This window comes from Medicago sativa, chromosome 5 (assembly GCF_051527215.1).
Source record: "Medicago sativa cultivar Bolivia chromosome 5, Bolivia_mono, whole genome shotgun sequence".
NCBI lineage: Eukaryota > Viridiplantae > Streptophyta > Magnoliopsida > Fabales > Fabaceae > Medicago > Medicago sativa.
Window position 1 is genome coordinate 4,460,418 of NC_140753.1, and position 22,635 is coordinate 4,483,052.

Here is a 22,635-nt window from a genome sequence, read left to right on the forward strand (position 1 = left end):
CACTAATCAAAAGAAGATAAATATATACTCTATCCTATTGTCACCAAAACACCAACCTTCGTTTAAGTCTGATTTCTTTATTCATTCATATAGTCTTTCTAAAGGTTGAGCTGTCAATTTTTCGATATTTGGTAGTGGTGCTACGTTTTTCATATCTATGGTTATTTTACTACTTATGTAAATATGTTCTGTTTTTCTCCTTTGTTAATTTAATTTGAAGATATAAAATTTTGATTTTGATTACACGGAATTAAAATCTCATGCATTCATGTTGTTAGAACGTTGATGACTATTTTGATCAGTTCAAATAATTAATTCTAATTTTAATTTTGATATATTTTATCTTAAAAAATCAAAATCTACATATTTTTTTGAATAATTTAATTTTGAACTAATAATATATGAATACACAAGATTAGGATTCTGATGGCATGCAACTCAAATCCAAGAAAAGGGAAAAGTATGTGTCTACACGCATTAGAGATCATTTATTTATGGAGTAATTTGTTGGCTACACCAGATAAAGATATGTCATCGATCTTTGATAGGAGACTTATAACCGTTGATACATCATCCTCCTTGAATTGCTTAATTACACATTTTTCTACGTTTTCATAAATACAAACATTTGCCAATTTACTTTTAGTAAGTACCACACATGGTTTGGAAAGCAAATTTTAACTTTCATATTAAAGTGGAAAAAAAAATAAACAACGAAGTTATTCTCATTACTATCTAATACACGGTTATTTTAAAATTCAAGAATTTTGTGAACCGTAGTGATCATATATTGACTAATATCGAGCAGTAACCGTTGAAATATGAGTTGATCATAAAACTCTGACGTTCAAGTCAATATGAAAGCAAAAGTATTAGGTAAAATGGATAAATAGTGTACACCTTAAATTATGATTGGTTGGACCTTTTTAAGTGAAGTCGTCTAAGCCCTTAGATTAATTAAAATGAATGGATAGAATTTGATGTCAAATGAACTTTGACACTTAGCGTCAACGAATGTGGACTATCTCATATTTATACACAAACACGTTTATTAAACAAACTATTTAAAGTCATCCAACAACTAAAAAAAATTAATAATACACACTAATTGGGAATTGGCTTACAAGATAAGATGGGAAGAGATGCAGGTATCGGCGGCTTTGGTTGGTTGTGGTGGGTGCAGATAGAGATAACTGGTGGTTGAATCCTGTTAAAGGAAAACCTATAAAATACATAAAGCAATTGAACTGAATATTCTCTCAATCTTGTTTTGTTTGTGATTACTTTTGTTTGAAGAATATGTGTTGCGTTGAAAACAAGGAAGCATTTTATCCAAATATTGCGAATAAAAAATTCCCAAGTACTATGTACAATTGATCTACATATATAAGCATCCTGATATATAAATTTAAAGGAGTATTTAAATTAGAAGAACACCTCATAAAATCAATAAAAATCGCTATTATCAAAATAAAAAAGTTCACCACATTCATTTTCTTCTCCTTGTAAAGAAAAATAATGTACTATTTAACTTCTTATGAAGAAAAAAAAATACTATTTAACTTTTGTTGTTGACAAAATGGTACTACTATTTATTTAACTTGAAAAATAATGTTTATTGATACCATAGTTTGTACATGGAAAATTGGGAATACGTGCCGAGTAAGCTGGTGGATGGAGGAAGAGAAAAATGAGCAGAGAACATAGTCCCAAGAAAAAAGTGGTGGTGGTTGATGGTAGAAACCTCCGTCACCATCACAGATTCACAGCTATATAGTCATGTCCTCTTCTATCAGTATTCTATTTCTATTTTCTAGTGGGATACTATGATCATGATATAGAAAATAAAAAGGTACGTGGTCCCACATTTATTAAGTCCCACCTTAATTAAAGAGAACAAATAATGTACTAAGGAAAATAGATACACCAAATGAAGCTATAGGGCCATGATGTTAATCTTTGAATCATATGTCACTTTCATTTCACCCGACCTCTTCAAAGTGGGAGGGAAACAACACTTCTCCTCCTATCATTATTGTTTGAGAAATGATATTTTGACAACCACTTTTTGACAACTTTTGGACAACTTTCTCTCTCATACTCACATGATGTTGTTATCCTCTCTCTTCCTTTTTCTCTTTCCATTGTTTTTGACCAATAAGAAGTGAGAAAATCAAGGTTGTCAACAAAGTTGTCATCAAATGGATGTCAAAATATCATTACTCTTGTTGTTTTATGGTTTCTTTGTTAACTTAAAAGTTTATCTTGTATGTAATCGTAGATATTAATATTTACATAAAATTTTGTGATTTATTTAAGAATTTGAATTCTTTCAACATATAATTTTTTGTATGTTTTTGTCGGTGATATTGAACCTTACACCCTCCGGTCACAAATATAAGCAAAAATTCATATTTTAAATTTATTCAATAAATGATGTATGTTGTCTACAATAAAGACTACATACATCATTTATTGAATGAATCTAAAACATGAATTTTTGCTTATATTTGTGACCGGAGGGTGTACTCTATATGAGTAAAGAACTTAAATATTTTTAAATTGTGTTTCACCGATTGAGAGACTTAGTTTTTTTTTTTTCTCATTTAAACAAAATGTTAAATAAAAATTGAAACTCGCATACACAAATTAAGGGTTGGGATTTAAATTTCGGTAACAATTATGATATTTTCGTCGGTTGAACTATGAGTTGCAAACCTCTTGTATTTTGAAATGTATCAATGAAGTTTATTTTGTTTAAAAAAAATGTGGATAGTAGGTTGGATAAGAATATAATTTCACTTCATGATTATAAACTTATTTCCATCTTCCTTAGAAAATAAAATTATTTTGCTCAACAATTTTGAATAGATTATTGAATTTAAATCTAAACATTAAATTGTGATAAGAAGAAAATTTAATATTAAGTAAATGTGAGATACTATAATTGTTGAAAAGTGAATTAGTTAATACGAAACGAAGACTACATAAATGTGTGAAATAGAGCAAGGCATTTAAACACTACGAAAAGAAAAACTTGACAAAAATGAAAGGATAAAATATTTGTTTACAACCAAACACAACTATATAAAAGAGCTTGTTCAACAAAAAACTCTAAAAGAATATAAATTACTTTTCATATAGAATATAGATTATTTTTATTAAAATAATTTAACGAAACAACTTCTTTCAATGTGAATTTACGATATACAGGAAGAGGTATGTTATCTGAATAATCATTTTGTGACAACTTATATAACAACTAAAAATATACATGACAATGTGGATATTGACAAAAAAATCAAAACAAGTAAAAAATGATTAAAAAAAATCACAGTGTCTTGTATATATTTGGTTACATCTATATCATTCATATTGGTGGTATAAATGAACTTCACGTAATACAATATATTGTTTCACACTTCTCGATTATTTAAACTATTCAACTTCATTTTCTAAATATTCATATCACTCATTCAAAACTTTAAAACGGGTCCCACTAGATATCCAAACTACACTGTCGTTGCCTTGTGATACCCTGTGATACTCCGACACCGTTAATTGCTCACTCTGATCCTATTTATAAGAAACATTTGACTTTTTTAATTTATTGCATAAATGATGTATTTGGTCTATATTGTAGACAAGATACATCAATTACTCAATGAATATAAAAAGTCAAATTTTTCTTATAAATAAAACCGAAGAGAATATAAATAATAATAATCAAAAGTCAGCGGTGGCCGACAAAAGACTTGTGTCCTTGTCGGGATGCCCTTGAGAGTTTGGGTACTCTTCTTTCATGCCAATTATACATGCATCTCTCGGAACAGTCTTGAAATTTGTGAAACCACGCATTAGGTTTAGCCGATATTCATGTTCTAAGTTGTTCAAATAGTATTTCTCATATAATTTAATTTTGATGGGATAGTTTAACTTTTTTTTTAAAAAATTATTTCTCATATAATAATAACTTTCCAATACTATTTATGTTGTCTTACATCACTTGAATGCTTTTTTAATACAAAATACGTGTAAATATCATTTGAGTAACGTTCCTTAAAAAAAAAAAAATTGAGTGCGATTTGGATCCTCTCAAGTGCGGGAGAAAAAAATTTGAAAGGGTTACGGGGACAATCTCATCATTAAAATGCGTTGGACTTTCCAACTTATAAAATTTATAAGTGGAATACAATGCATTTTAATGGTAGTTCATACAATGCATTTTAATGGTAGTTCATCCTTTCATATTACTTTTTTGATTTCCTATAATTACTAATCACTGTCATTGTCACTATTGATTAAAGTATTGTTAGAGTTAGAAATTAATTGTAGAGTATTATTTTTCCCACCTCGTGGAATTCTCGCGTGCCCTATTTTTTTTCTTCCAAAAATACCTTAGTCTGGATTATATAATCCGAAATCTTTCTGGAAAATGATTTCCGGACAAATTCATGGATTTTGGCACTCATACTAGCCTGATGGATGTTGATGTCAATGTGCAATGGATGGATTCGGATTATAATCAGGACATTTTTTATACTTTCCCGATTATGTAATCTGAAATGTGTCAATCACCTCATAGAAAGTCAACAAAATGGGGTGAGAAATGATGTTTCCGGATTACATAATCCGGAAAGTATAAAAAATGTCCGAATTATGGAATCCGAACTGCATTAGCACAAAGGCAGAAGACATTTGTTTTGACTGAGCATCTGTTTTAGAGCAACGACACTAAACTGTTTATGATTTCGACCATTTTTTCAAACAGAAAAATCAATTTATAACATTAATCACACAACATAATTATCCAAACATTGAACATTAGTCAAACATAATACATAATTATCCAAATGTTACATAACATAATTATCCAAAATATTCAAACATTGTTAAATAAAATACAATCAACCCCTTATAACTACACCCGTACCACCGCCACCACCTCTACCACCACAAAACATAAGTTAAATAATCAGCACAAACACAGCACAAAACAAAAGTTAAATAATCATTCTGGGTGTTTTCGGATTTTATTTTCTAGATTGCAACAATTTTGTCCGGAAAATGAAATCAGGATTGTATCAGTGCAGAAGAAGAAGAAGAAAAAAAGGTGCAATTAACTAGCATGCATAGAGAAATCGAATCCATTTGATGTTTATTAAGGGTTGAAATGTGGTCCTTTTGAGCAAGAAAACATCAATTTTGGTTGGATTTTTTTGGTTCGGATTTTGGGATAAGAGGGGGAGAGAGAGAGTAAAAAGTGAAACTATAAAAATGAGGGTGAACTTGCTTTTATACTACGAATCTGTCCCGGATTATGTAATCCGGAAACTATTTTGCATTTCCGAATTTTGTAATCCGAAGGGCTATTTTGTAATTTTTGCAGGGCGCGTAAGAAGGACATAGGGTGGGAAAAGTAATACTCTTAATGGTATTCAACAATGATTTGCTACATTTTAAGAGTCTAAGCCCTTCTATCTTACCAGTACTATTTAAACCATCTTTCTCTATTCCATTTCTTTCCGTCTGCTGTTTCTTGCACCTTTTGTAACTCATTTACGGTGAGGAAATCTCTATCCCACCTTCAAGCATCATATGGCATTAAACACTAAAGATATGTTTGGGTGAAAACAAAATAATTGGAAGGAAGGGGAAATTAATAAATTTATATAAATTTTAAAGATTACTTAAAAAAACATTTTTAAAATTAACTTAGTGTGATTAAAGTATTACGTATATTATAATCCATAATGTTTTGAAAGATATATATATATATATATAGACCACTTCAAAACTTCCCCGTCTAAAAACCTCCTTTCAAACATACCAAAAAATTTGTATTGATTTGAAAAGAAAAAGAAGGAGAACAAAATAAATTAAAAATATATATAAAAAAGGGGAAACCTAGGCAGAGAAAATTAAACAAAAAAAAAAATATTTCTTCATTTATTAATTTGATTAAAAACATAGAATAAATTACAAATAAATGAGGAAAAAAAATCATACATGTATCAGTGTTTTTGTTGGTGTTTTTTAACTATTTTTCTGGTGTTACATGAAATGGTGTTTGTTAGACAAAATAAGACAAATTAAAGGAATATAATAAAATAATTTTTACTCTAAAAACTGACTACAGTACACATTTCATTTATAATATAAGGAAAAATTATTTCGCATCACTTCTACTGTTGAATACATCATTCATCTGGTAGTTTTGCAAGTATCATAATTCAAAGTTAAATTGCAGTAACATTCTGTAAATTGTTATAAGCAAATTATAAAGGGGTATGTGTAGAAAAAGAATAGTATCCTTCCAAAATGTTCAAATCCTTTTATCCTGAAAATTTTAATACCATCCACTTCCTGCCCTGTTAGTCAACGTCTAACTAGCAAGTTAAAAGCAATATCCATACATCACTCTGACTTTTTACATCAATATCACAAAGGACATCAGTGACAAACTAAAATTATCAAAGTGTAGGGCTGGGCTTTTACTCTACTAAAAGCTGCACAGCCAATCAACACAGAACGGGCCGAAGCTCACAGAAATTTTGGTTGAAATTTGAGAGGTAAAGGCCAAACAAAATATCAAGTGTAGGGAAGTAGAGGACTGTGGTCACAAGAAGGACCTGCCACTGTGGTACACTATTTACTTCCTATATTTACAAAGAAACTTGACCAGTTGCTGTAATTTTGGGATACAAAAGTTATGGCCACCAATTATAAAACAAGCTTCTAATAACTGCTTGTGAAATTCACATCACTGTACATTTGTCTTTAGATTTCGCATCAGGCTTGGGAGATGAAGGTGGATTCCTTCCTGTGCTCCTTGGCACCTGCAAATAGCATTTACTGAGAAATTTCTAAAACTTTAAACTTCAAATATAACGAGAGGTAGTAGAGTAGTCAAAACCAATGATTTTATATATCATATGATTTGGTATCTTCTACCTAATCATAAAGATCTCACTAACTTTAAACATGATCTCTCTATGGTGTTCTCATGAGAGACCAACAGATAACAGGGATGCATATAAATCCAAAACATTGCAGATAATGAACAGTCGAAAAATACAAAAACAAAAAATCAAGGTTGCAAAACAATTTTTACCTGGGGACCTGTGACCAGTCTGGAAGTACCACTAACAGATGGTGTTTGTTGATTCTGTCGTGGTGGCTGCTGCTCAAACTCTTGTTGTTGCAAGGCTATTGCTAATTGAAGATCAGAACTGTCACAATTACCGAAAAGATTCATTGTTACTAAACCATTTTGAATAGATAAAACCATAACTGAAGTTAAAGTCAACAATAATAGTAGTTTGTAGTTTAAATGTTTGGACTTCTTTTTTACGGGAATATTTTTTTACCCAAAGTTAGCTCATCCAAGCGCACTGATATCATTAAGGATGCTTATCAGGTGAATAACATTTTTTTCGTAAGGAGAGCAATTAATTTTTTTTGTAAATATGCTAATAGCAAGTTCAGAAACTCAACTTGACATCTAAGCCTGCATGCGTTGCACTCTCTATGCTGGCAAGATAGTCCTGAAACATGTCAAGTTAACTTTATATCAATGAAAATGTGTTTCCAAGATTAGATATTTACTTATTTTAGGGAAAGAAAATACGTACAGCAGTGTTGGTCATAACATTATTCTCATCCCAGGTGGTGTTATTTTCATGGCTTTCTACCTTGAATTCCTTGAAATTACCAGTCATAAACAATGTATCACCGTTGACCTGAAAGATGAGTACATCAAAAACATGTATATCTTCGATTTAGTTGAATATTACACAAAGGCAAGATGTTTTATTTAGACACTCACACGCAGAATTTACTCAATAATAAAAAATTAAAAAACTCAAAATCATGTGTAAGAGCTATCCAAGAAGCTCAAATCACCAAGCATGCAAAGTTTAAATTTTCAGAACATTTAACTGAGTATATCAACATCTTAATTATAAACTCCCGCCAGATTCAACATAGAAAGGAAAGAGAAGAAAATAATATTTTAAGATGACATAAGTTAAAAAAGTCTGGAGACTAGAGTATCATGTGTTACCTCATTCAGTTTTTCCCAAACCAGATCAGGCTGATTTATGTAGCCTTGGTCTGTAGCTAGAAGATAGAGCTCACCCTCAAACTGTGAATAGAAGGGAATAGATTTAGGATTGAAAAGAAAAGCTATGCAAAACAGAGAGCAAAGAATATTTTTCCCAACGATAAAAAGGAGTTGTTGGGGGTAGTTGATACTTGATATCATTTTCATTGATCCAAATGATGAAAATGAGATGTTGGAGCTCACCTTAAACATGGTGCTGAAATGATTGTTTCGGAAAAAAACACATAACTCACGCTCTTTAAGACCATCTTGAAGACAGAAAAGCCTACAAAAACATTGAAGGTTTATATTATTTAAAGTGAAATTCTTGAGCCTGTGAAGAATAGTATATAAATCAGGGAATTAGTTCAAGAAATTTTGACCAACAGGACAATAGGTCAACATACCCGTAAAATGTCAACTGACTGGCATTATTCTTCAAAAAACTCTTTACCAGTTCTCCTAAAACCAATAAAAAACAAAGATATCTTCTATTATCAAGATAATAATCAATGCTTTTCTAAGAAAATAATATTCCATACATATCTAATCCATTTCCAAGATATAGCACCACTGACCTTGTTCTGGAGTAATTTCTTCCTTAGCCCTTGGATCAAGGGCATCTAAGGTGCTTTTGTCGGCCTGTTCCTGAAGCACCGCCTCCCCTTCATAAACAGGTTCACGATTCTCAAAATTTCCAGTTTTTGTATCCAACACACATTCCTCTCCTTCATACATGGGCTCACTCCCATCAACGGTTGAAGGAAATGTTCCTGAAGCATCAGTTTGATGAAATCTGATACCAGAAGAATCCGAATCTGTATGGCTTGCAGATAAGCATGGCACTCCTGTTGCATCAAGTCCTTGAGATTCATCTGAAGTTTCATGATCTATAGATGTAAGGGAGGATTGATTGTGAACTTTTTCACCCCCCATAGTGCCATCTGCACAGCTCTCAAAAACAGAAACACAATATTTTTCAGGAGAATGGATGGCTGCACTCTTATTCTGAACTAATGCATCAAGTTTATGCTTCTCAACCACATCGTTTTGTTCAGTAGATTCTTCAGGTTCCATAGAAGCTGATTGATGGAAGCCACTTACAGCATCATTCTTAAAGAACGGATTAGCTGCTTCCCCCAATGTAGATGTAGAAGATGTATGTTCATTATAGTCTTTACTAGAAGCAGTGGAATCATCAGGTATGAAGGTTTCTGATTCATGAAAGTCACTGCTTTCTTTACCAGTGTTCTTTCCCAAGTCAACCCCAGAATCGACGGATACAGCCTGTTTGTCACACATATTTTTGTCCATACCAAAAGAAACTTCTCCCCCATTACCATTTGCATGTCCTGCAATGGGATCACTAATTAAAGCTACAGAATCAACTTCAGACATCTTCAAGGCTCTCAACAGCTCTTCTTCTTCTTCAAGATCACCTTTTCTTGGTGCCTGATCAGAAACAGAACGCGGAGAATCATCAAAAGACCTGGTTTTAGAAAGACTGGGAGAAGGCACTCCAAGAGCAGCAGTTGTTGCAGCAACAAAATCAACACAATCTTCTTCTTCCGGATTATTTTTTGGTAGAGTTTCAATGTTCCGTGTTTCAAGAGAAACAAGCTCTCCCATAAGGGCATTATAGGACTTCGATCCAATTGCAGTTGCAGTATCATGATCCTGGTTCACAAGCACATGAAGATTTAGATATGAAACAAACACATCATCAAATAATAAATAAACCCTTCATGGTTGAAGGAAAACAAAGATAACATTTTGGTGATTATTCAAAAGATCACTTGGTCATTTAAAATATACAGCAAACAATGAGCCTTACAAACCAATTGATCGAAACATAAAGAAATCACCAAAACCAATACGGAAGGAGGCTAGATTAATTTACGGGTATCACACAAAGAGGCCACTAACACGTCATTCATAATTTTCAACATACTGGATCAGTTTGCAGACAGCTACATAAATCTTATCAATACAAGAAAATGACTCTGATCAAATGTAACGACTCATTTATAGACCATTCTGAAATCAAATCCTACCTAGCAACATCAAAATGGATGCAGTACAGAAGCATGAAATGACTAAAAGAGAGGTGTGTTATCACTTTGCCTATGACCAAGAGGTTACTAGTCCAAAATTCTGGAATTCACTGAAAGCACACGATTGTCAACAGACTAACATTGATGAGCAAAAAAATATTGTATGTCATTTTACATACAGGATTTTTAGGGCACATTAGAACTTGTGGGAAAATTGGCAAGGGAGCAATCTTATAGAATTTCTCTAATTCATATACGAAAACATGGATGATAGATCTAATTAATTAGGATTGATGGTAGACAAAACACCTGCTGATCAACTATCCAGCCATGATACAAAGGAATGTCCAGCAAATCAAATATGGCACACTCTGGAGTGAATTCAAAATCATCTATTCTGCAATTGATACGTAACTTTGGTCAGAACTTCAAAATTAATGATGGATGCATATATCTAAAAAATAAATAAAATGACCCTGACCTCGTAAATTTTAGATTTACATCAATTCCAGTGGCAAGCCTAGGGAGCAAATCAATTGCATCGGCAATGTTCTGTTGTTGATTTTCAACATAGCCTGCATCTTTGTTCTGTAAGCCAATAAAAAAAATTGTCAGACAAACTTACATTGCGAAATAGTGACGTTACCAATGATTACAAACCCATTTCTTACATTCACATTACTATTTGAATCAAGCAATCGCTCAGCAACCAATGAAAGCAACTTCTCCTGTGAGACTTCACCAATATCTGAGCTCAAACCTAACTGGTTTCGTAGCAGAAGAACGTTACCTGCAACAATGCAATATAAACAGTGAGATGCAAATAAAAAACAAATATTGCAAATAACCCTCCAAAGTGAAAAATTTTAGAGCATCTACTTGTTACTGATCCTACAAAAAAAATTGAAAAATATATAAAGCAAAATTGGAACTTAAGAGACTATTGACCAGAAAAAAAGTATAACAAAATTTCTTCATTTGTCAATTCATCTGATAAGAAATACCTCACTAGATACGAAAAGGAGAATAGTAACTAGTCAGAAAAAATCATGGGAGAATGATAAGATAACACAAATCATTAAAGATTACATGGTGTTTATATTTTTGGAGTCATCTAGTGGGATAAGGCTTGGTTGTTGTTTGTTGCTGTATCTAGAAAATTTCCTTAGTACTAATGTTGACAATCGTGGATCGCAGAAAATATTGGTTTGTTCCAATTCCACTACGCTACAGTGCTATAGAACCACTATTTGACAATTCTTAGTACTAAATAGCGCATCATGGAATGATAGAGGTTTCTTCAAATTCCACTACGCTATAGCCGCTATTTGACAACACTACTTCGTATTAATATTAAAAGTTTCGGCAATATCCCCAAAATGCTTATTGATGCATCTTTGGTATTAGATAATACGCATCAAATGTCGACTAATAAGTTCAAAACGGGATACGCCAATTCTGTTCAAGAAACATGAACAGAATGATAAACTTTGGTATCATGAATCAAACAAACACTCGAATTGTGAATAACTACGAACAAAGCATATCTTGTAGAATTAGCATTTTTATCATTCCCTCATACTCTAAATCTAATGAAAATTTACAAATAAGGCACCATGTTTGTTGTACATTTTCAAAGATACATTTCAAGAAAACAAAATAGCAACTAATGTGTGGCAATGACATACAAAAGAAGATATTAGGATTAAAAAAAGAAAGAAAGCGGAAAAACAAAGCAAAACTCGCAGAATTAAACTGGTAGATTTGATTCAATTACGCTAATGAAAATTTATGAAAAAGACACCGTGTTTGTTGTACATTTCCAAAGATACATTTCAAGAAAACAAAATAGCAAGTGCTAATACAGTAACTAACGAGTAGCATTGGCGTTAAAAAAGAATGAAACTCGCGGAATTAAGCTGTTATATTCAATTCAATTAGAGATAAGGCACCAAAGAATGAATTGAGTAACAATTAAACTAATAATACAATCATAGGTTAATTAGAAATTGAAAAAGAATACAGAATCAAATTCTATATAATCATGAATCAACAATCACCAGTAACGAGTATAATAATATGCAATCGAATATCCGTAACCTAATAACAGTATTAATTATAGAGTGTGATTAATAGACATGCGATGCGAGAAATTGAATAATGAAAGATGGAGAGAGGAAACCCTAACAGATAGCGAGGAGAGGACAAGGTCCATTATCGTTTTGAAGGACGATCGGAGTGGTGCGACCAAGAAACTGAATGATTTTGGTTTTGTGAAGAAAGTCTTTGATGATTGGTGAAGATTGCTGTTGTTGTTCTTGTTGAAGTTGATGTTGAAGATCGTGATGTTGATCTTGAGGAGGAGGAGGAGGAGGTTCGTTCGTTGGAGAAGATGAAGATGATGATGCCGCCATGTCCATGGTGATGAGCACGTTCTTGACAAAGAAGAGAAATTAAAGGGATTTGTATATTGTTATTGTTATTAGAAATGAAATGAAAGGTGTGGCCAATTAGGAAATGGAAAATCCAATATTTGTTATCTATCTATATAATGCGGAGTAAGTAAGTAGTATCAATTGTTACGGAATGGAATCCGCGTGTGGTGAAGTTTCTTTGATTCTTCCGCCTCTACTCTCTACTCAGATGCAATGCAATGTCAAACCCCCTCTCATTATTATTTCTTCAACTTCATCTGTGGTGTGGTTACATCATCTATTCATCTTTGGGCGTGTGCTTGTTTTTTTCTTTTGCTACTGCCTTACGGCGTAACGGTTTGGTTTGCATTGGTTTTTAGTAAAAAAAAAAAAAAAATGTTTAAACCAATGAAATCTTTGTAGATTCGGGTTGGTTCGATTTTTACTATTTTTCAAAAAAAAAAACCGAACCAAACTAGCTGGTTTGGTTGATCGGTTTGTTTGAAATACAAATAAAAAAAAAATCATACTTTCATAAATTTGTATTTCATGCATACAACACGCTCAAATATAAAATCATAATTTCACAAATTTGTATTTCATGCATACAACGCACTCAAATATTTCATGGAACTTTACTTTTCATGTTCTTTGTTTTTCAAACTAATTTGTATAACTAACATGAAAAAACTAACAAGAGATGAACGGCCCCAACGACAGTGTGACTGACATTTAATGTTCTTTTTTAGTAGAAACGAAATAGAGCATGCGTGATAAGGTGAGATGTTGATGGGAGAAAGTAAATGAATTAAGGAGTATTTTATGTTAGACTTTAACTTTGAGCTTAATCATAATTGTGTGTTAGGGGGGTAATATTACTAAAACGGGGAGTGAGGTTAGCATCGATTCGGTTCATCGGTTTTCTGGATCTCCAAATTAAAAACCATAAACCGAACCAACCAAGATCGGTAGGTTGGTTCGATTCGGTTTTAAACCGAACCAAACAAGGTCGGATACTTTTCGGTTTGGTTCGGTTTGGATTTTTGATTTCATCGGTTTTGTTTGAACCACTTACACCCCTAACCGCCTAAGTTACCTGTTTTTTATTTGTGAGTAAACCATCAAATTAGTATGTGTTTGTAAGTCATTTTCAAATTAGTTATTGACTCTATTAATATTTTAAAGTAATTTTTGATGGACCTAATTGAGAAATTTTTGACAAAGACGGAGACTAGTTTGAAATATTAATAGAGTCAAGGATTAATTTGAGAATGACTTACAAAGACAGGGACCAATTTAATGATCTACTCTTTTATTTCTTAATTCCTCAAGACACAAATTAGAATCACTCTTAAAATATTATTCCATTTGTCATATATTGTATCGTGTATAATTTTTGATTTTAAATATCTTTAATTATATACTAGTAATATTATTAAAAAAATGATATTTTAAAAATATTTATCGAGGTAAATCTAACATTTTTTACGATACTATTTGTTATTATATATTAGTAAAAAAATATGATCAAAATGTGTTATGTGAACAGAGCAAATTGCACAAATTATGTCGCTTAATATTGTGTTCAAGGAGTAATATGAAAAGAAAAAAAATTAGTTCCTCAAGAAGAAAAAGAATGAGATTAAAGTATATGATAAAAAAAAAATAATGAGATATTGATTTAACACTTGCACAAACTTTTTCTACATAGAACATTTCTTTTTAAGCCCCCACAAATACTAAATTTGCCCTTTTATATAACAGCTAATAGATATATACCGAACTAGTTAAGAAGATAACTACAGGATGCTCAATTACAAGATTCGGTAGATATAATCCGGATACGTTATGGAGATATCACATTTGTACAACAGTTACGGGAATTACAACAGTTATATAAGACAGAACACAGTTTTGATACTTTTATTCCCTCCTTTGCGGTCCACTTAAATTTTATTCTAACCTTTCCGATTTTGGGATTTTTCATAACAACTGTACGAACAAACAATGTTAACTTCACTCAATTGTGATCAATTAACAGATAAATCGTATTTATTCCTATCACATTTAAAGTCCGCATAATTTTCATTGTTTTGTGTAACTGCCACACAGTTATTTTATGCCCATAGCTTCCAAGGGATTCGTGAACCAACCTCTTCAAAGTTCAAACTATTACTATTACTCCTTCCGGTTGCTTTTGTTTTCTTTTACAAAAAAATTATAATTTTTTTTTAAACAAAAAAAAGAGGATTAAATCGTCTCCAAGTACTAGTAGGCAACATTGGATTAACCTTTGAACCACACAAGCCAAGAGTTGAACTACATCAAATACTCCCTCCGTCCTTATATGTAAACATTATTTGCCTCTAATAAAAGGACGCTTACATATAGGGACGGAGGGAGTATAACATAACATAGATCAGAAAGCAATCAGGAAGTACAAGAACTCAAAGAACTATGAAGAACAGGATAACATCACACTTAAACCAAGGTGGACACCATGCTTAAAAAGTTAGACCTCTTTGGCTTATACCAACTACTCCCTCCGGTCCTATTTACAAAAGACAATTAATTTTTTAGATACATTAAATAATTTATGTATTTGGTTTAGATTCTTGACTAGATACATAAATTATTCAATGTATCTAAAAAGTCAACTTTCTCTTGTAAATAGGACCGGAGGGGGTATTAAGCTTGCAAAATATTAAAATTTAAAAATAAAAAGAATCATTTTTTATCACTTATATAGTACAGAAAGAGGCTATATATCACCCAGATTACAAATTCATCAAACAGTCCAGTAAAGAAGCACATTCATAAATATTACCTTCAACCAGCAGAAATACAACTGACAAACAGATTTAATTCCCACGTATATAGTATCGTCAAGTCACCTATTCATTGCAGTATCTTGTGGCAAATAATTATTTATTTATTTGTTTTGAAAAGGAATGGGTCGATTTTGAACTCACAGAAAGGAATGGGTTGATTTTGTACAAATCATGTACATATGTACAGTACATATCCGGTAGATACATACAGAACTCTTGAATTAAGGGAAAATTAGGAAATTCAGGGGGCATAAAAGATTTTTGGGGGGTTGTTAAAGAAATGTTCCTTTATATAACTCACGGCTTAAGGGGCTTGTATTCGGCTAAGCCCAAAATTGACTCAATTGTGGAAGCCCAACAAATTGATGAATTTTGCTCTCCACCCAGCACAAATCACTCGCACCCTGCAGCCATTCCATTTTTACCCCTGCGCAAGTTAAGTCACGATGCGCACCTTAACTTGCGCAAGGTATATTTTATGCGTGACTTAACATGCGTTGCGCAAGTTAACTTGCGCGGCGTTAGTTAAGTCATTTATCAGCAACACATAAACATATTTCCCTCATTTCTCCAACTTCTCAACTTCGAAAATTTTCCCCCCATATCCGATTTTCATCATTCTTGCACCATTCAAAGCCAATTTCTCCCACATTATCAAGTAAGTGATGATTACCCTACTTAATTGCATTTAACTTGTAGAAATTTTAGTTTTTTTTTTTTTAAGAAATATGACATTTTTAGGTTTTTATAGATTTGGTTTGCATGTTAGTTTTGATGATTGTTAGTGACGAATTAACTTAGGAATTGTTGTTCAGAAGTTGTTTAGAGTAGAATGTGGTAGTTTAGGGTCTACAAATTGTTAGATTAAGGTAGTTGTTTGAAAATTGCACACCATGTGTTTGGTAAAATGTCTCAATGGTAATTATTTTGTTGTTTTGGATTGTGATTTAACAAATTAGTTAACACATGATTTGTCAATTTTGATTATAACATGTTTGACTGCAATGTGGTAGTTTACGGATTGAAATGACATTGTCGAAATATTAGTGTTGTTGTTGAATTGTTAGAAATGACACAATGTCCGTGTCAAAATGTGTCATTGATTTTTTGCTTCTTTAAATGTTGTGCAGATACGTCTCGGAGGAATACGTCTCAGAGGCCGCCTGAGGTGACGAATGACAGACTTAGGTTAGGGAGAGTGCAGAATTCTATTAGTAGTGCACGGAGGGAGAAGCAAGCAGTACGCCCTCCTATGGCTGGTCGAGGGAGAGGTGGGGGCACGAGACTTGCTAGAGATGGAGATGACATTGCAGAGGGGTCAACGTCGCAGACGGGTCCATCCCAGACTATGGACCCGACGCAGTATCAACCGCATTATGAGGTCTATCAGCAGCCGCATGATGCGTATCAGTTTCAGGAGCCTCAGCCTTACCAGTACCAGTTTGTTATTGAGGAGCCTGCTGTTGAGGAGCCGCCTGTTATTAAGGAGCCTCAGCAGAATGATGAGCCTGAGCAGCCTCAGCAGCACGAGCAGCCCGAGCCTCGTTTTCAGGGGGTGCCGAGGGTGGTGTACGAGGCCGGTCCGGACGGCTATGCAGGGGGGCCTTCTGAACTCTCGCTTTTACCTAACTTTGGTGGACATGTGGCATGTAGGATATGGGTTGATGCCGATGTAAGTATAATTTAATGTTTATTTTACTTGTTTTTTGTTTTGAAATTCAATTAAAATAATTAATGTTGTTTATTTTACTTCTTAGTGTTTATTTTACTTCTTTTACTATTTATACAACTTATTCTAATTATTATTTTACTTATTTAATGTTAGAATTAACATTTATGTTAGCATATATTTAATGTTTGTTTTACTTATTATTTATTGGTTTAAATGTGTCATTGGTCCCTGCACTTTCATCAGATTTTGGTATTGGTCCCTGCACTTTTTTTTGTTTGGCATTGGTCCCTGCACTTTGTAAAACTATTGGTATTGGTCCCTCTATTAACTTTCTGTTAAAAAAAAACACAAAACTAACGGAGTGCCACGTGGCCCAATCATTTCACGCCACGTGGCACCAATACCAATATTTTTACAAAGTGCAGGGACCAATACCAATATTTTTACAAAGTGCAGGGACCAATAGCAATAGTTTTGTGTTTTTTTTTAACAGAAAATTAACAGAGGGACCAATACCAATATTTTTACAAAGTGCAGGGACCAATTCCAAACAAAAAAAAGTGCAGGGACCAATGCCAAAATCTGATGAAAGTGCAGGGACTAAAGACATATTTAAGCCTTATTTATTTAACGACTTATTGTTTGTTGTGTTTTGTTTTTGTATTTCAGTTTCGAAGAAAACATAGGGTGAAAGGTATCTCCCACGGGAAGAAGCTGAGCATTAAAAATTTGGCATTGCCTATTCCGGGGGAACAAAATGAGTGGTTTTGGAATGAAGTGAATATGTCCGGTCCCCTCCTGACTAGTGGGTACGAGAACATATCTCACGGGTTCGTTTGTGCCATGACAGAGAGATGGCATGCGGAGACCAGCAGCTTCCATCTACCGGTTGGAGAGATGACCATCACACTAGATGATGTGGCGTGTCTCCTAGGCATTCCCATCACTGGGAGACTTCTTCCGAGTAGCAGTGGGTCAGACATCCAAAAGTGTATCTTGTTGAGCAGCAGTGGGCCAGACATCCTCCGGACCCATACCAGATCATCAGCAACATCAGGGCTAGAGTGGACAGTGCACTTGGGCATCCAGATGTGTTTGGTAATCCAGAGGTTCTTCGGATCATACAAGGCATACAGTCTGAGTGGAGCATGCTGGAGCAGATGCCGACACCGCGGATGAGGAGTAGGAGTCCACGGGATGGACCAGCATGACTTGGCTTTTATGTTTCATGACTTGTGTAGTTTTATTTTTTGTTTGACATTTTGTTGGATTTCGTTGTACTCCTATTACACTTACGCTTTTTAGCGTTTTTATGACATTATTCGTTATCTTATTCGCTTATTTTATCCCGTTATTTTTCGTAATATAATTATGAGTTGATGTTGATTGAATGTATTATTGAATGAATGATGAAAATTCTGTTCTTGAATGAATGTATGAAAGAATGATTGAAAAAACAGGGAAAAAAGAGGTTTCTGCCTCTTCTGGTTGTATGCACAGAGTGTGCGTGAGTTAACTCACGCATGTACAATTTGGGTGCGTGAGTTAACTCACGCAGTATTAATGAGTACGCAAGTTAACTCACGCAGTGTTTAACACTTGCGTTATTTAAGTTGCGCAACGCATGTTAACTAACGCATAGTATTACACTTGCGTTAGTTAACATGCGCAAGGGTAAATATGGAAGGGCTGCAGGGTGGGAGAAAAACGTGCTGGGTGGAGAGCAAAATTCCAAATTGATCGAGGATCCACATATAAAGCTCAAGAGAGTTGCTCTTCTCCCATTTAGAACTGCTCATTTCGCTAAAAAAGTTGAATGTGAGTTAAGGTGTATTTTCAACGTGAATTAACTTACACATGTGTATTTTTCAGTGTGAGTTAACTCACGTAATACGAGAATGAACAAAAACAAAAAGGGAAAGAGCAATTCCCAAAACTCAATCTAAGGTGATGTTTTTTTTAAGGAATCTAAGGTGTTGATTGTTTAATGAGCTTCTCAATCTGTTCACATTTTTTTAAAAAAATTGACTGAAAGTTACGATCTGATCATAGTTCATAAACAAAAAATATCGATCAACAGTTATGACTCTATCATGGCTTGTGAGCAACCTAAGGGGAATATTAAGCAATCATCATTCACGTCAAAATCATCTCAAAACATCTTCATTTCAATGTCTCTTCATCTAGAAGACTAAGGCCCCCAAAGTTCCTAACCATTAAAGGTTCACACAAGAATGCAAACACATATTTTTTAGAAAATAAATAAATTTAAGGATTATATAATTTTTTATCCTTATAAATATATAAAGTTTTGTTTCTAATCCTTGTATTTCTTTTTTCATTTTTTTTTCAAACAAGAGTTCTTCCAATGTTTTCTCTTAACAAGTTTGGTTCTCGTTGCTAGAGGTTGCATACAAGACACTATATAAGTGGGACTAAAAACAAAAATACTTGTAAGGATGAAAATTTATGTGAAAATAATGTGTCGGTCCCTTTAAATAATTCTTTCATTTTTAGTCTCTTTGTATAGTGCCACATTTAACTTATTATAAGGGACTAAAAACAAAAATACTTATAAGGATGTGAAAATAATGTGTCTGTCCCTTTAAATAATCATCTTCCATTTTTAGTCTCTATGTATAGTGCCACATTTTTAGTCTACAAACCAAAAATGTTATATTTATAGCGAGAAAAAATAATTTAATCCTACATTTCAACGAAGAAATGTTATTTTTAGTCACTATGTCAAGTCTTGCTAGAGTTTGCAATAAAAAAATTATTTTTATGTCCACACTTGTTCGATAGGTAGAAAAAATAATTTAATCTTATATTTCCACACTTGAGAAACGATTCAAGAATTGTGCCTAAAAGAAGATATTCTCGATAACCACATCCATCAAACGATTGTGCATGTGTTTCATATCATGATGATTGTGTTAGAATCACGGGACGGCACTATGTAACAAAAAAAAATTAATCACGCTACTCTATCATAATTTCACAAAAGTTACATTTTATAGCTTCTAAAAAATCATGTTGAATCATCTTGACTATAAAATATCACCATAATACCAAATATACATTATGTTGTAGACTTGTATGTAGTGCCACTATGCGATAACGGAAGCACACAATGACAAGTTCGATTATACAGGAAAACTAAAATTTTCAACTACAAACATTATTATTTATGGCTAGAAAAGACTCGATGGAATCTATACAAGGGTACTCCATTCACAAATAAAAACTACTCATTTTTGGGTTCTGCTCATGTTAATTTAATGGATGACACATAAGGTAACATAACACATATACGTGAGTAGATTTTGTCCACCTTGAGATGATAAGAGATTAAAATAATGATAATGTGTTTCATATCTTTGAATTTGAAGGACTCTAATTTTAATTTTGGGTTTTTATTTTTATATAAAAGTAAATTAAAAAATATATAATTTGTTGATTTTGACCTGTCATCTCAGCATATAATAGTCACATGGACGTTTTTTAACGTTAAACAAAAATTAACAAAAAATGATAAAGTAGGAAAAAAGTTGAAGGACCAATAAAAAAAAATAAAACTTAAATTTGTCATTTCTGTTTAATTCATTTGGAATTTTTAACTCGTTAGCTAGGCCCTTATGTTATTCAAAATCCAATCAAACTTTATGCCCTAGCATATGCTTCCAAAAAAATGTTACCATCCACGTTAAATGATTTGGAATACTTGGCTAATGTGGATAAGATATCTAGATCTTGTTGCCTTCAAAATGACCAGTACAAAATTGTATAGGTGATGAAAAAAATCCGAACATCATCAAGATGAAAATCTTTATGCTTGATATATCAATATTGCCATACGTACCTACAACTCAACTTGGTTGCATAAAATGGCAATGCCTAACCAATGATTGTACCAAAATTAGTGTTGTCTTCCCCAATTATTAGTGAACATGTGAACATGTGACTGCTTATGTTTAGTCGAAATAGTACTAGACCAATTCGGTAGAAGGTGTTCATTCCCCGTTTGGTTAAACTATAAAAATTGACTTGCTTAAACCCCCCATGGTTGGAGAACAAAAAAATGTGTCATATATATAATTGTTGAAAGAAAGAGACCATACATTCTTGGAGGATGAGGTTGGTTAGATCATCATCAATCCTTTTATTTCGCTATTTGTTATTGACTACTATAGAGGCTGGAGGAATTTCCCCTACTTGGGTATCGATATATACCATACTCAAACATTTATGTTTATATAGGTTGAAAAATCAGTGCTTATCCATGGTCATCTGTTCAGTTGAATTTGAAACTACGTCAACGTGAGTAGCTTTTTTATTTGATGTGAGTTATCACTGCCGAAACAAGAGTTTTCAACCATAACCTGCCGTAGTATTTTGTTGAATAAAGATATTTTTACGATTATTTTATGATAACAGCTTTCTTGTTTTTTCTATTGGTCAAAAACAATAAAGAAAAAATAATAAAGATAAAATTGTCCAAAGTTATACCAAAATAATTGTATATATACAATTTCTCTATTTTATTCTTCAAAATTCAAGTAATATTATGCATCGATAAATGAACATAAATCAATAAATAACAACATATTAAAGAGATGTTTGAACTCTCTATGTCTACAACTTCATCATACAATTGCAGAGGATTCAAATTAATCAAAGCATTTTTTCGAACAACATCATCAAAGAGTACATGAGAAAGATATTAGTTACATCATTCAATTACTTTTTTTAATATTTTTTTATTTATATATGTGCATCTAAACATTTTTTTATTTATGTTTGTGACTAAATAAGTATTTCTCGTCACCACTGAGATCCTAAACTTACATAAATCCGTGCCATTCCCAAAAAAAAATGCGATTAGTCTTTGAGATTTTCTTTCTTTCAAACAACCAGACCTACATTATTTATTAGTACTCCCTATTTTGGTTCAAGTGATGTCCCCATTTTGTAAAATTATTCAAAAAAAGAGGAATAAGAACAGTATACTTTTTTACAAAGAGACAAATATCATTAATTTTTGGTAAAAGGGACAAAAAATAAAAGCACTATTCATCAAGGTAATTTTGAACCCATGAGCCATCATATAGAAACATCAACATAATTGAGCATGAATAAAGACACCACCAGGAATGGGGATGAAAAACGTGGGTCAGTCTAAAATATAAACAAAAATAGATTATATTACGTGTATAAAGGTTTTTTGATAAAAAAAAAATAGATAATTGATAAGTTAGATGATTAAATTTGTAGTGTTTGTCAAAATTAATTGTTGAACAATATGATAACTATGAAATGGCATTAATATAATTTTTTTTAATAAAGACAATATAGGTAAAATTGAGAGGAAAAAAAAAAGAACATAAATCAATAAATAACGTATTAAAGAGATGTATGAATTTATCTTGGTGAATACTATAATTTATGAGAGATATTACATTATACTTCATCCGATTCTGTTTATAAGAGAAAGTTAGGTTAATAATAGTTAATGTCTTTGTACTGAATTTTAAATCAGATACATCAACTTTTGTTGACT

General features: G+C 32.6%; 1 protein-coding gene across 1 annotated transcript; it reads right to left on the reverse strand.

Annotated features, from left to right (window-relative positions):
* Positions 1-6,311: 6,311 nt before the first annotated feature.
* Positions 6,312-12,808, reverse strand: LOC146919323 (FAM63A-like protein (DUF544)). The gene is made up of 12 exons (XM_085712674.1): positions 12,347-12,808; positions 10,830-10,948; positions 10,640-10,746; positions 10,468-10,555; positions 8,683-9,781; positions 8,512-8,566; positions 8,309-8,390; positions 8,066-8,146; positions 7,635-7,742; positions 7,498-7,547; positions 7,115-7,232; positions 6,312-6,839 (listed from the first exon to the last, which is right to left on the reverse strand). Exons 1-12 carry the CDS (start codon positions 12,576-12,578, stop codon positions 6,759-6,761), a joined length of 2,220 nt encoding a protein of 739 aa, XP_085568800.1. The 5' UTR covers positions 12,579-12,808; the 3' UTR covers positions 6,312-6,758.
* Between the last annotated feature and the right edge of the window lie 9,827 nt (positions 12,809-22,635).

What these genes read in the sequence shown, in the direction of transcription:
- LOC146919323 (XM_085712674.1), bottom strand. Translation starts at nt 12,578, where the DNA reads ATGGACATGGCGGCATCATCATCTTCATCTTCTCCAACGAACGAACCT. An exon ending in TTGTCCTCTCCTCGCTATCT is followed by an intron (nt 10,949 to 12,346) that starts GTTAGGGTTTCC and finishes GCATTGTTGCAG; the next exon opens with GTAACGTTCTTCTGCTACGA. An exon ending in GTAAATCTAAAATTTACGAG is followed by an intron (nt 10,556 to 10,639) that starts GTCAGGGTCATT and finishes TATCAATTGCAG; the next exon opens with AATAGATGATTTTGAATTCA.